Genomic DNA, 14,482 nt, shown 5'->3' with positions numbered 1-14,482 from the left:
TAAGGACATCAGAGAGATGTAAAACAAAGTTTTATTCAGACTTTATAAGACTAGATCAGTTCATTAACTTGAAACGTTTTTGTTTTTGATTTTTGCTTTGATGCCCTGCTTCTAGCACTGATCAGTTTCCAAGATTCGGTAGAAAATGGAACCCTCAGGAATGATGGGAGGGCGAGGTGTTATTAGGGAGTAAAAATGTGTTTCTTAATCTTTTTTAGCTACAAATATTTTGTTATAGGAAGCTGACTCACTTTCACATGAGCATATAGTTTATAACTTTTTAGGTTGTGAGCAGAACTGTTCAGTTTATGTTCCATACTTAATTTTCTTCAAAAGCCAGGAGACATCAGTCTTTGCCTCAAGCAAGGGTTCTTCACCTTCTTTGGGTCACTCTGGGGAAGTTTGTGAACATTTTCTCAGAATCTTGTTTGTAAATGCATGAAATAAAAATACCTTACATTATAAAGGAAACTAGTTATGTTAAAATACAGTTAGCAGATTTTAAAAGTTCACAGAGCACTAGCCTAGAGAACATGTAAGTTTCCTTCTCTGGTATGAAGGATTTCTTTCAAGATCTTGTCTTTCTTAGGAGCTTTGACATTCTGAGCATTTTGTGTCTTTGCTCTGACTTCAGGGTTAAACCACCCCCAACCCCTGCTCCCCAGGAAGAGTTAGAGGAAGAAAATCAAGAAAAAGAAGAAGTTGGTGGATCAGGAGAATCTCACACAGCAACTTCTAAATCTGAGAGCACTGGACGAATGAAGAAAACTGATGAGAAAATGGGCATAACACAGCTCAAAAATTATAACCCTGTTGTAGGTAAAAATGTCTTCAGTTCACCATTTGGGGCTTATTTCTTGATCATTTTAATATATCATTCATTATTCATCTGAGCCGTGAATTAAAAGTCTAGGCCCAACTCTGAAATTTACTAGCTCTTGTGACCCTTGGACACTTTATTCAAACTCTTAGAGCTTATTTTTCTTCACTGGCCCAGGATATTAAATGCCGCTTCAAAGGACAGCTGGATGAGGTGATTGGTTTGAAAACTTTGAAATATTAAACAAATATAAATGAGGATCATTATTCTTACTTTCACTTACTAAGAACCCATAACAAATGACTTTTTTATTTCAAAGGCCCACCTCATTAGTATTTTCAGCTCAGCAAGGGAGGGAGAAATGCTTGGAGGTGTGTGTGCATGTGTGCACTCCAGCCAAAAAAGTGATGCCTCTGCATTCTTCTGGGAAGGTGGTAGCAGTCCTGCTTTCAGGGACTGAAATAAAATGACTTCAAGATTAATCTCTGCCTCTTTCTGACCTTCCTGACTGTGCTCACTACTTGCTCAAATGTCACCTGCTCTTTGTGTATGTGAAAAAAAAAGCTAGCTTTGATAAGAAAGATAAATAAAATAAAATAATGCAGGTTACCAGGTGGCAGTTTCAGTGCCAATGACAATTTCAAGGCTTTGCATAATCTTCATGAACTGCATCTGGCTTGCATATTGCATTATTTGCAATATAATAGCAGGAAAGAGTTACAAATAATCAATATTATACACTGGCAGAAAGAACAATGAGCTAAGAGTTAAGAGATTGAGAGTATCATCCTATTTCTGCCTCTTCTGAGCTATGTAACCGTGGGTACATAAATCCCTGCTCCCAACCCAGCACCTCCCAGGACTCTGTCTCCATATGAGATTAAAGTCTTGAATTAGATGATCTTTAAAATCCTTTCCAGGCTAAATGTTGACAGTTCCATAGTTAGCTAGATTTAGAAGGAATTGAGTTGCAAAAAGTCATCATTCTTCTTATTTCCCAGTTCCAGGACTTGGACGTTCCTTGGGATTTCTCCCTAAAATGCCTCGATTACGGATGGTCCATATGTTTCTGTGGTATTTGATTTATGGACATCCTTTAAATGAGATATTTGAGAGGGGTGGTCAGGATGGTGAAAAAAAGATCAACAGTCAAGAGCCTACCACTGACCACAACAGAGTATGTATCCAGGTCCCTGGAGGAGGAGATTCAGAGGCTGAAGTAGAACTAGCTACTGAAACAGGTGAGATCCTGCCATGTCTGTGGGCAGAAGCTGTACAAGTATCATTCATAAATCAAATGTTAATAATTCAATAACCATAGTATTTATCACACTTTGGTTAGCATGCAGAAAACACTTGATTTCATCCTTATTTTAGTTATCTGAATAAAGATTCTTAAAGCCAGCAACATTTCTATTTTGATTTTAATACCTATTTGACTTTAGTCAAACTCTATCCAAGATTTATTTGGGTACTTGATAAATTAGTGATGATTTGTCTTATTAAAGGGAGTTTCCTCACTCTGATCTCTCCCCACACAAAGTAAAATTATAAATCCATTAGGTACTTGATAAATTAGTGATGATTTGCCTTATTAAAGGGAGTTTCCTCACTCTGATCTCCCCACACACAAAATAAAATTATAAATCCAATTAACAAAAGTTATTTGGATTGTTGGTGAAATGCTTCTCCCTTGGTTTGTGTGTGAAACCATTAAATCTATTGATATGAACACAATTCCTGAGAGAATTTTCAACAACTTAGGTAATATCGATGCTGTAAGGATACCAATGCTACAAGGACCTTTTTTGATCTTGTTCCATCTCTTGTTTGTACTACCCAAATACCATTGATTTCCCTGCTCTAATGGATGTGTTTTCTGAAGTATGTAAATGTGCTCTGTTGCCTTTTTTGTCCTCAATTCCATGACTGCCTTCCTTCCTGCTTTCTCCAAGGTAGCTATCACTTCTCTTGCATCTTCATCCTCATCTTTGCTGACTGTCTCTTCATCTACCTCCAAACATTACTAAGTCTCTCTAATCCTAAAAAGCATGCTTTTGATCCTTCTGCCCCATGCAGCTGCTGTCTCAATTCTCTTATACCCTTCATTCTTGAAAAGTTATCTGCTAAACAGACGGCTGAGGGGAAGAGATGCGGAGTATGAGAATAGAGAAGATTTAATGTGGCCATTATGCAAAGTAGAATAGAGAGAAGTAAAGGAATTGTTGATGACCAACAAAGTTAGATGACAATTTTTTCTCCCATAATTTCATGACTTTCTTAGCAGACAGCATTTTGGGAACAGGAGCAAGGAAGGCATAAACAAAGCTGCCCGGGTTTAAGGGACTGACAAGGAAAGTGTGGAACAGGATCGAGCCTTGAGAGAATGAGATTAGGCTAATCTGATAGTGATGAGAGTACCAGGACAGTGATGAGAGTACAAGAAGAGTTTAGTTTACTAGGAAAAAAATTTTTTTCACACAGGTCTATGATGCTTCTGAATCCCAGACACTAGAAAGTCTGAGGTGGGAATTTGTAAGCCTTTAAGAATGGTAAGTACCAGATAGGGAGGATAGAAATAGAATAAATTGGCATCAAAGTTTCAATAGTATTTCTTCCAGGTGAAGCTTCTTAGTTGATTAAGTTGATTATAGTGGAGAGAGGAAAGTTTTGGCTGTATAAGAAGAGTTCTGAGGTGAGAGGTTTCTGATAATGGTGTCTCTTTTGGAGATCTCTCAGTTAACTTTGTGTCTGATCTGCCAAATATAAGCTGGAAAAACTTGAACCAAGTTTATGTCATGTGAACTTTGTTTTGTCATCCAGAGGCTCCTTAAAAGTGTATAAAATTGAATTGAATTGAGACTTACCTTCATAGTAATGGCCAGGATGTTGGGCAGAGTGAGAATAGGATAGGCTTAGAGGTCTCCCACCCAACCTTTAATGTAGCCATTCTCTCTATGGTTTGGGAAAGTCATGCCCCTGCCTTCAGGCTAAACTTAAATACATAGAAATCAGCTGAAGACCACTGTTCTTTGTGTGATGTCTAGCATGTTATCATGCTTTTTTGATGGTTTCAATCTTTTTCTTTCTTGTTAAGATATCCTATAACATTTCTGCAGTTACTTTTTGTCATGAAAATCAATACAATCATTTCTTCCCTTTTTTCCAATAATTAAGGCCACTGAGTCACCCACCCTCACCTGAAAAAAAAATTTTTAATAATAGCCATGATTGTATAGAACCAGAGAAGAACCAAAGTATAAACTCTATAAATATATAGGTTCTCCCTTCATTAGCTAAACTACTGAGACAAGGTGTGTTCAGCTTGGCCTGTGTGTGAAATAATTTATATATTTGTTGGCTACTAGTTGCATGTGATGTAGTAATATGTCTACCATCCTCTCTTCTCCAGACACACTTAAAAGTATATGCCTCCCTCTCTAACTCAAATACTTCTTTCTAGCTTAGTTCTCTTCACTGATTCCCTGTCTTTGATGTTCATTCACTCAAGGATCTGCCTCATTCAAATCCTTCTTTCCGTTTTTTAATTCATTATTTGTACATTTTCACTTGAATTCCTTTCTCATGTGTCTTCCTCCTGTGCCTTTTTCTACCTGATCCTTCAGGTTCATGGTAGCTGGCTAACCTATATCTTAGCTTACTCTTCAAAATTAAAATAAACTTATATGCTCCCCTACCCATCCACCCATTTTTTCCACTATCTGATTGAACTTAAATTTGGAAATAAGTAAGTTTTTGTAAGAGATTTTTTACGTTGTCAAGATTTCTGAGATTTTGACAAAACCCAGGAGTTTATTGTTGAAAGCATTTTAGATAAGTAAGGACCTAGGCCTTACTAAAATTCTTCTTCTAGTGTTTGTGGATGAAGCTTCTTGGATGCGTTATGTTCCGCCCATCCCAATACACAGAGATTTTGGATTTGGCTGGGCCCTTGTCAGTGATATCCTTCTGTGCTTGCCTCTGTCCATCTTCATCCAGATAGTCCAAGTCAGTTATAAGGTCAGTATGATCATTTCCTATTTCTTCTTCTCTTTAGCTCCCAGAGCTTTTTGCCCACAAAGATGTTCTTTCCTATCCTCAAAAAAGTGAAGCAGAACTTTTCACACAATCTGTCAGGAAACCAGAAAAGCATGGATTTAGAGGAGAAACTACATTAGTAACTGCTCTTTGGAAGAAAAACAGTCCAGTTTGGAAACATGCTTGGGTTTTTTGTTTTTTTTTTGCTTCCTTATGACTTCTGTGGTTAGAAGGAGAAAGTGGCATTGTGTCAGTGTTATGGTGAGAGGGATGGGCTTAGAATCAGGAGACCTGAATTCAAATCCTAGATATGACTTTCATTAATTTCCCTATATTTCCATTTCCTCATCAACAAAATGTAAATGATAATACCAGCAAAAATTTTAAATAAACTTAAAAATACTATATAAAGTGAGTTGTTATTTATTGAGTCTGGAATTAATATTTCATTTTCCTAGAGGTTCTTAATGGGGGATAATGGTTTACTCGGCTAATGAAGTTCTGAACTTTGGTATCCAAGATTCCATTAAGGAAAAGTTCAGAGATGTATGGATATTACAGTAGGCACAAGTTTGTTACTGAAAATCTACTATCTCAGACTGAGGCCTCCTGATCAAAGCTATTCCTTTCTCCCTTCCCCTCATCACTTTCAGTAGAATGCTACAGGGACGGGGGAATTGATCTAGTCCCCATGTGATATATAGCCTATTTGCCATTTAGGTCATTTTTGTTATAATTTCTTTCCAATTAAAGTAGCCCCACCTACTTGGTACTTATCCTCCTTAGTGTCTGTTTGTTTTTCAAATCAAATCAAAAGATTATTAGACAACATGTATAAAAAGCAAATGGCATCGTGCTTGGCACATGGGAGATGCTATTTAAATGTTTATTCTCTTCCCTTCACTGTTTTTAGTTAAAGAAATAATCCAAGAGAAAGAGTTACCTAACTTTATGGAGCTCCTTCCTGAAAGTGTGGCTCCATCTTACATACAAATATACAATTTATCTTTATCTGTAAGCCCCAAGCTTTGTTCCTTTTTCAAAGCATCTAGCACCAATAGTTAAACAGAGCCGAAGGAAGTGTAGTCATGGATCCTTTGAGTCTTTGTGCCTCTCTTAAGTAATATAGAGAAGGGACAGCCCAGGTTAATAAATAAGGACATTCATTGGAGCAGAACATTTTTCAGCTTCTCTCATTTGCAAACCCAAGGTCAAGACATAGTTGTAGTGTTCTTTTATGCTTCTTGCCATTCACTTTTTGTTTTGGAATCTATACAACCTAAAAATGACCTTTATAGGTGGATAACCTAGAAGATTTTTTGAATGACCCTCTGAAGAAGCACACATTGATTAGATTTCTTCCCAGGCCAATCCGACAGCAACTTCTGTATAAGAGGTAAGTTCATCAGTGTTCATTTGATTTTAACGTCATTATTTGCCAAAGTATCTTTTAAAGGATTCTTATAAATAAACATAGCTCCAGAAGGAGAAATTAATTATGCCAGCAAGTTAGTGAAAACTAATGATTTTCTTTTCTTTCTTTTTTTATAATAGCTTTTTTCTTTTTCTTTTTTTTTTAATTTTTTTATTATAGCTTTTTATTCACAAGATATATGCATGGGTAATTTTTCAGCATTGGCAATTGCAAAAGCATTTGTTCCAATTGTTCCCCTCCTCCCCCCCACCCACTCCCCCAGATGACAGGTTGACCAATACATGTTAAATATATTAAAGTATAAGTTAAATACAATATATGTATACATGTTATTTTGCTGTACAAAAAGAATCGAACTTTGAAATGGTATACAATTAACCTGTGAAGGAAATCAAAACTGCAGGTGGACAAAATAGAGGGATTGGGAGTTTTTTTATTTTTCAAAAAAATGCAAGAAAGTTTTCATCATTCACCTTTGCAAAACCTTGTGTTCCAAATTTTTCTTCTCAACCACTTCCCCTTTTCCCTGGACAGCAAGTAATCCAGTATAGGTTAAACTTGTGCAATTCTTCTAAACATATTTCTAAATTATCATGCTGCACAAGAAAAATTAGATCAAAAAGAGGAAAAATGAGAAAGAAAAAAACAAGTAAGCAAACAATAACCACAAAGGTGAAACTACTATGTTGGGATCCACATTTAGTCCCCATAGTCCTCTCTCTAGATACAGATAAGCTTTCTCTATCACAAATCTATTGGAAGTGGCCTGAATAGTTTCATTGTTGTAAAGATCTACGTCCATCACAGTTGATCATCACATAATCTTGTTTTGTTTTGTTTTTTAATAGTTTTTTATTTACAATTTATATTAATGGATAATTTTACAGCATTGACAGTTGCCAAACCTTTTGTTCCAATTTTTCCCTCCTTCCCCTCACCCCCTCCCCCAGATGGCAGGTTGACCAATATATGTTAAATATGTTAAGGTATAAATTAAATACTTACATATACATGTCCAAACCGTTATTTTGCTGTACAAAAAGAATCAGACTGTGAAGGAATTAAAAAATGCAGGCAGACAAATAGAGGGATTGGGAATTCTATGTAGTGGTTCATAGTCATCTCCTAGAGTTCTTTCACTGGGTGTAGCTGATTCAATTCATTACTGCTCTATTGGAACTGATTTGGTTTATCTCATTGCTGAAGAGGGCCATATCCATCAGAATTGATCATCATATAGTATTGTTATTGAAGTATATAATGACCTCCTGGCCCTACTCATTTCACTCAGCATCAGTTCGTATAAGTCTGTCCAGGCCTTTCTGAAATCATCCTGTTGGTCATTTCTTACCAAACAATAATATTCCATAACCTTCATGTACCACAATTTATTCAGCCATTCTCCAATTGATGGGCATCCATTCAGTTTCCAGTTTCTAGCCACTACAAACAGGGCTGCCACAAACATTCTTACACATACAGGTCCCTTTCCCTTCTTTAATATCTCTTTGGGGTTTAAGTAGTAACACTGCTGCATCAAAGGGTATGCACAGTTTGATAACTTTTTGAGCATAGTTGCAAATTGCTCTCCAGAATGGTTGGATGTATTATTCACAATTCCACCAACAGTGTATTAGTGTCCCTGTTTTCCCACATCCCATCCAACATTCCGCATTATCTTTCCCTGTCATTCTAGCCAATCTGACAGGTGCATCACATAATCTTGTTGTTGCTTTCTACAATGTTCTATTGGTTCTACTCACTTCACTTTGGCTCATGTAAAACACTAGTGATTTTCATTTAATCTTCCTACATATGTACCTTCTATAGAGAAAAGATATTAGGAAAGAGAAATTTGGGTGGGGGTGAATGGGATATAATTCTGGTGATGCAATATGACTGTGACTCAAGAAACAAAATTTCTCTCCTAGCATTAGGTAATGTGAGAGACTCAACACATAACTTATAATCACTTATAAGGCAGGAGAATAAAAAATACGATTTAGGAAAGATATCATGAAAAGAACAAGACCATAGTCATATAGTCAGAGTAAGGGACAGACAGACCATCTATGTGTTCTCTTGTCAACAATAAAGTGTGAAAAGCCCTAAAGAAGGCCTCTAATATATTGGGGAGAACTGTACTAGAAGATTTATTTAAATACATGTATGAGAATTTTACAGGATGAAAAAAAAAACTGTATTTCAATCGTTAACACTGGAGAAAATATCCATATTAATTAGATCATAGATCCATTGAAGTATAAATACACATATAAAATATGATACATATATATGAAATATTTAAACATGATACTTATTATTTGTTTTTAGGCTGTTTTCAAGTAAAAATTAACTGTTAATTAAAGAAACAAATTATTTAGGGGAGATGGTTCTATATTAATTCCAAATATGAATTGATTTTAGATTTATCCCCAAATCCCCCATTCTAGGAAATACTCTTTCACTTAAACATTGATTTGATGATTATTTTTCCCAAACGATTCTGATTGCTAAATCAAAATCAGATTTTAAAATTTATTCTATTTCGTTTGCTAGTTGGTAGAAATGGTGATTCTGGATTTGAGAAAAGGCATAATGTGAGGTAGATGAGTTTTATTTAAAGGAACTTTTAAAGCAAAAAGTTCCTTTCTTGCTCCAGAAATAATATCTCTGAAATATAATTGGTGATGTTTGAGTGCTTGTTAGGATTACCTATCATTTTCATTCATCTTTTTTTACAGGCGGTATATTTTTTCAGTAGTGGAGAATCTTCAGAGACTTTGCTATATGGGGCTGCTGCAGTTTGGTCCCACAGAAAAATTTCAGGATAAAGATCAGGTAACATCTTTAAAGCCCAAGTGGTGGTGATGATGGTGGTAGGGGTGGTGCTGGTGGTGGTGCTGGTGGTGGTTATGGCTTGGCAAGAACAGTGCCAGCAACCAAATTCACTGTTGATGTCTGTGTGCATGCACAATTTTCTTATAGGTATTCATATATTTAAAGAAGAATGCAGTGATTATTGATACTACAATCTGTGACCCACATTATAATCTGGCCCAAAGCAGCCGACCCTATGAAAGGCGCCTGTACATTCTGGACACGATGCAAGATGTGGAAAACTATTGGTTTGATTTACAGTGTGTCTGCCTTAATACTCCATTAGGTACAATTTCTTTCCCAAATCTCACTATTTTTTTCTCCATTGTATTGAGTCTTAGACTGTTAGAGCTAGAAAGAAACTATCTTATCCAAATCCTCATTTTACAGATTTGGGAGACAAGACCTAATAATAGTGACTTTCCCAAAGTCATTTGAGATAGTTAATAGCAGAATCAGAAGTAGAAGCTAAGTCTCCTTGACATGATCGAGCTGTCTTCACTCTGTACTATCCCTCCTGTTTATTCTTCCTTTTTTCCTCTCCAGAAAAGTATCTGGGTGCCTTTATTTCCATTTGTGCTTAGAACAAGAACTAAAATCCTTTACCTCTTAGACACATATAAAAATAACTGTTTTAGAGCTGTTTTACTGTATGTAAAGTTTTTTCTTTATCCTGACCTTCTGAAGTAGGTAGTTTGAGGGATTCTTTCCATTTTAGAGATGAGGAGATAAGTCAAAAGGCATATTTACAGGTGGGCCATACAACGCAAATGTCCAAGCTAGAATTCTTTTGACTCTAGGGCTAATACTCTTTTTACTGTACCACATTGCCTCTATTTTTTTTTTTTTTTTTTTTTTTTTTTTTTTTTTGCTGAGGCAGTTGGGGTTAAGTGACTTGCCCAAGCGACAGCTAGGAAATGTTAATTGTCTGAGGTCAGATTCAACTTGGGTCCTTCTGACTTCATGACTGATGTTCTCTCCACTGTGCCACCTAGCTGCCCCAAACTACATTGCCTCTTTATGCAAGAAGTAGAACAGGAAGATTAATATTATTCATATTTTGTTTTATCATTTCCCTTTTCCTTTGACAGTGCCACCGTCTTTTGGTTAACCAGCTCCATGACCAAGGAGTTTGAGGCTCTTCTCCCTCACTCTCTTTATTCATTCAGTTGACAAGTCCTCAGTTCCACCTCCACAACATGTATACATCCCTCCTCTTCTTTCCATGCACATCACAATCAGACTAGCTGATAATTGTAATCTTTTTTGCCCAGGCTGTTGTAATAACTCCTTAATTGATTCCCTTGTCTCAAGTTTTTCCCCTCTCCTCATATTTGCCAAATTGATGGTCTTTTTTAAAATGTTTGTTTGCTGTTTTGTTGATACCTTTTTTATGATCACCTTCATTTTCCACTGAAATCATTCCTCCTGCTCCTCCTCTTCCTCCAGCATCATCCAATAGAACCAGCCCTTGCATCAAGTAAATATAGTAAAGCAAAACAAATCAACACTTTAGTCATCCCAAATGGATATTTCTAAAGAACAGGTGGGACCATGTCTTTTTTCATTAAAAAAAAAAAAAAACTCTAGGACTTTCCAGTTGCCTCTAGGATAAAATAACAAATTTTCCTATTTGACCAACTGCCTACAACTTAGTTTTCTAAGCTGGATATCTTTCATACTCCCACTTCTTGCTCTCCACCAGGCTGACCAACATCCTGTTCCTCAGACATTATATTCTGTCTCCTATCTCTGTACTTTCACTTAGACTCTTTACCATCATAAGGATATTCTTCTCTTAAAATCCCCACTTTCCTTCACAGGAGTTCTTTCCTGTTAAATCCCCTACATCTCCTTCCCATATTGTTTACATTTTATATTTGCTTACAGATGTCCACATTATTTCTTCAGTAGAATATAAACTCCTAGAGGTCATTCCTTTTTTAGTCTGTATCTTCAGTACCTAGCCCAATTCCTGACATATAAAAACTGCTTAATAAATGCTTTATAAATTGAATGGGTGTTATAAAAACAATTGAGCAAAATTGTACCTTTACTCAGCAGTAAATATATAAGATGAACTGAGTTGGGTAACATATGTTTTCTCATTTGAGACTTCTTAAAAAGATCTAAAAGAATTACTAAATCATGAATGTCATAAAGTATTGCTTTTACTCATCAGATGAACTTGTCAGCAGGTAAAAGATTTTGCTTTTCTACCAGGTTAAAAGTTTATGACTTGGCATATTTTTTATAGTTTCAAATTTTTCTCAGCAAAGGTTGTCAGACACTTTTCAACCATATCAAATTTCCATACAACATAACAGTTCTAGAAAAAGAGTCAAGGATGACTCCTAGGTTCTGAACTTGTATGACTAAAAGGATGATAGTACTTTTAATAGAAATAAAGGTACATATACCTGTAAATAATGCTTCTCTTTAATTTCTTTAATCCCAGAAATCTTAAAGACTTATTTTATTCATCAACTTTTATTAAGTATCTACGCACTTTGCTAGGCTGTATACTAGTTGGTTGTATTATCCTACTCACTAACATCCTCCGATACTACATTGTGGTAGAGAGGTGATTCTCAGTTCTCAGAGTCTATGACAGTTTAATACAAGTTGCAGCAGAGGAATTCCATAGAGGTAGAGAGGGACCCATACCAGTGAAATCATAGATCATTGAAGAATTGGATTAACTCCATAATCCTTTCCATCATTGTCCAAGAAATAAAAAGTATCTTTGATCCCATGAAATATAATTATTTCAACATAAAATATAGGTTATTAAACATATAGCTAGCTTAGCACAACCAAGAGAAAAACAGAAAACCTCAGGTACTAGCCAGCAATTCAGAGAATCAACTGCCTCAAAGGACTTCAGCCCCTCTTGTCTCTTCTTCTTACTCGTATTATATCCCATATTCTGTCCTTCACTCCTCTTCTCCTTCCAGCCCATCTCTCTTCTGTCTCTTGGCCTTGCTAGAATAAGTGAGTACAAGTAGTAGTTTATTCCTTGTGACCATTTCTCCATCTTGAAGTTTAACCTTCAAAAAGTCCTCCTTCATGTTATTCCACTTAGCTCTTTAGCCTTTAACCCTGAAATAAATTTATAGTCTCCAAAGCATAGTGGCTTCCTCCTTCTCCTGGTATGACTAGTACTTTGACAAATTTCTTTTAAAATCAGTTTTGCTGATTTTAGGTCAATCATTTGACCTTGGAGTCAAGAAGATTGCGATTCAAATCTTGCCTCTTCCACATATTGCCTTTATGATGATTACTTAAATGTTTCAGTGTGCTAGAAATTTTTGTAAGATTAAAAGTTAGAGACAGGTTGCCAATCTGCATTGGTAAAGAATGTTTCCAACCTGAGAACTGTGTACACTTGGATTTCTCCTTTTCTCCCCCCAAAAAATGTTTATGCAGGATTAGAAAACACGAGTCTTCTACTTTGTTATCCTTAATTGTCATCCTAGCTGCATTCTATAGCCACCCTCTGGTGATGGGAAGGGGCTGCTGTCAGTGAGACGTGAGTAATGCCAGGAGATTAATTTGGTTTCCCAGGAGTGGTTCGCTATCCTCGGGTCAAGAAGAGCAGTGCTCAGGATCCAAACAGCGAGACCGGCAGTGTGGAGGCAGATATGGAGCAGGAGAACGCGATCGACAAGCACAACTTGGAACGCAAGTGTGCGATGCTGGAGTATATCTCGTATGTTGGCCTTCTGATCTTCTCCCCCTTTGCTGTGGACAGAGCACCCATGTACCCAAAAGAACATTGCCAGTTCCTGCACAGGCCAAACACTATGTGAGGCATCAGGTCACAAATGGTTTGGGGTAAAAGAGTCATAGACTTGGAGTCAAACGAGCCTGGATTTGAGTCCTTCCTCAGATAGGGAACCACTGGCAGAGAGTTTCCTCATCTGTATAATGGAAATAAGAATACTGTATTACACTGACTCTGTTATTTCACTGGTATAGGGGACTCTTGGGAGGAAGTCCTCATTACTAGGTAGTTCTATACCATCTCTCCAGCTCATATATAGTCTTAGATCCCAGGACCACATATCCGGCACTGGTCAGGGCAGACTTGAACCAGGGTCACCTTGGGCCCACATCTCCTTCTCTAGCGCCTGTCCTATACCTCTTTTATTTTAAAGTCATACTAAAATATAAAGTTAAAAGTTGAAAAGGAAATACAGCAAGCAGAGCCAATTTGGATCTATCATGTTAAACTTTTCAAAAATCAAGCTGTTTGCAACAGATATTCACATAGTCCTATGCAGGCATCTTTTTCTATTCTTCATTTAAGGAAATGGTCATAATAACAAAAAGAAAATTTTCAAAAAATCTCTTCCACTGGGTTGTATGAAATCTTGCAGTGATACGAGCTGTTCTCAGTGTGAGCATTTAAAGGCACTGTGGCTTCTCTTAGTAATGAGGCTGTTCAGATAGTATTTAAGATTTATAGAGCTCTTCCCTCTAATATTCTCTGTCTGAGGTTGTACATGTATTGTTATCTGTGTTTTACAGATGAAAGTATTGAAGCCCAGAGAGATAGAGAGTGACTGTCCCACTGTTTCACAGTTTAGCTGAATGTAAATGTGTACATGGGCTTTGCCATTATGTTATGTAATCTGATGTACTTAATGTTTCAGTGTTTAAGAAAGGTTTTTCTCCCTCCAGTTCACTCTATAACTCTGGATATCATAGGCCTTAGGGTTTGAAAAGCCCTTCCAGTTCTTTATTTTTTCAGCTTGAGGTCCAGAGAGTAGAAAGGACTTGTACAAGGTACTAATTGCAGTGACCAAGGAAAACCAGGATTTGAACATAATTCATTTAGTTATAAATCTCATTGCTACTACACTTACTCAAAAGTAGGCTATCCAGAAGACACATATATCAAAAGTAGTATTACTACTGGGTGGAGATGATTTATCAGCTTTGCCTGTGTCCCTCCATCTTATTATACCTGTGGATGGAAGCCTTTGAAAAGCAGAGTGCTGTTGAAAAGATAGCAAATTCAGTCTTGTATATGCCAAAGTAAGCAGGAAGACTTTATTGCCTCCCTGCTTTCTTCTAGCCAGAAAGAATGCCATGAGGATGAGCAGGAAGGGAGAGAGAGGGCTCAGCCTGGGCCGAAAAGTGATCATGTGCATATTTGCACCACAACAAGGCAGCTGCAGAATCATCCTAAACTTTTTCCTGCCAACCCAAGATAAATGCTTTTTAGGTTTCATTTGTAAGGAGAGGATTCCAACTTATAATATTGGAGGTTTGGATTGTACTCTCTCTCCTTCTGCATAGGA

General features: G+C 36.7%; 1 protein-coding gene across 1 annotated transcript in view; it reads left to right on the top strand.

The window, feature by feature from the left end:
- GTF3C1 (general transcription factor IIIC subunit 1) overlaps positions 1 to 14,482 on the top strand; it is a 135,650-nt gene that overhangs the window by 74,870 nt on the left and 46,298 nt on the right. Inside the window, exons 14-20 of the mRNA XM_051988276.1 lie at positions 635 to 819; positions 1,822 to 2,061; positions 4,695 to 4,840; positions 6,157 to 6,254; positions 9,038 to 9,134; positions 9,282 to 9,459; positions 12,741 to 12,885. Coding sequence (XP_051844236.1) covers positions 635 to 819; positions 1,822 to 2,061; positions 4,695 to 4,840; positions 6,157 to 6,254; positions 9,038 to 9,134; positions 9,282 to 9,459; positions 12,741 to 12,885 — 1,089 coding nt within the window. The remainder of the gene's footprint in view (positions 1 to 634; positions 820 to 1,821; positions 2,062 to 4,694; positions 4,841 to 6,156; positions 6,255 to 9,037; positions 9,135 to 9,281; positions 9,460 to 12,740; positions 12,886 to 14,482) is intronic.

This window comes from Antechinus flavipes, chromosome 1, assembly GCF_016432865.1.
Source record: "Antechinus flavipes isolate AdamAnt ecotype Samford, QLD, Australia chromosome 1, AdamAnt_v2, whole genome shotgun sequence".
Taxonomy (NCBI): domain Eukaryota; kingdom Metazoa; phylum Chordata; class Mammalia; order Dasyuromorphia; family Dasyuridae; genus Antechinus; species Antechinus flavipes.
Note: the sequence above shows the minus strand (reverse complement) of the source record. Positions and strands in the feature narration are given on the sequence as shown.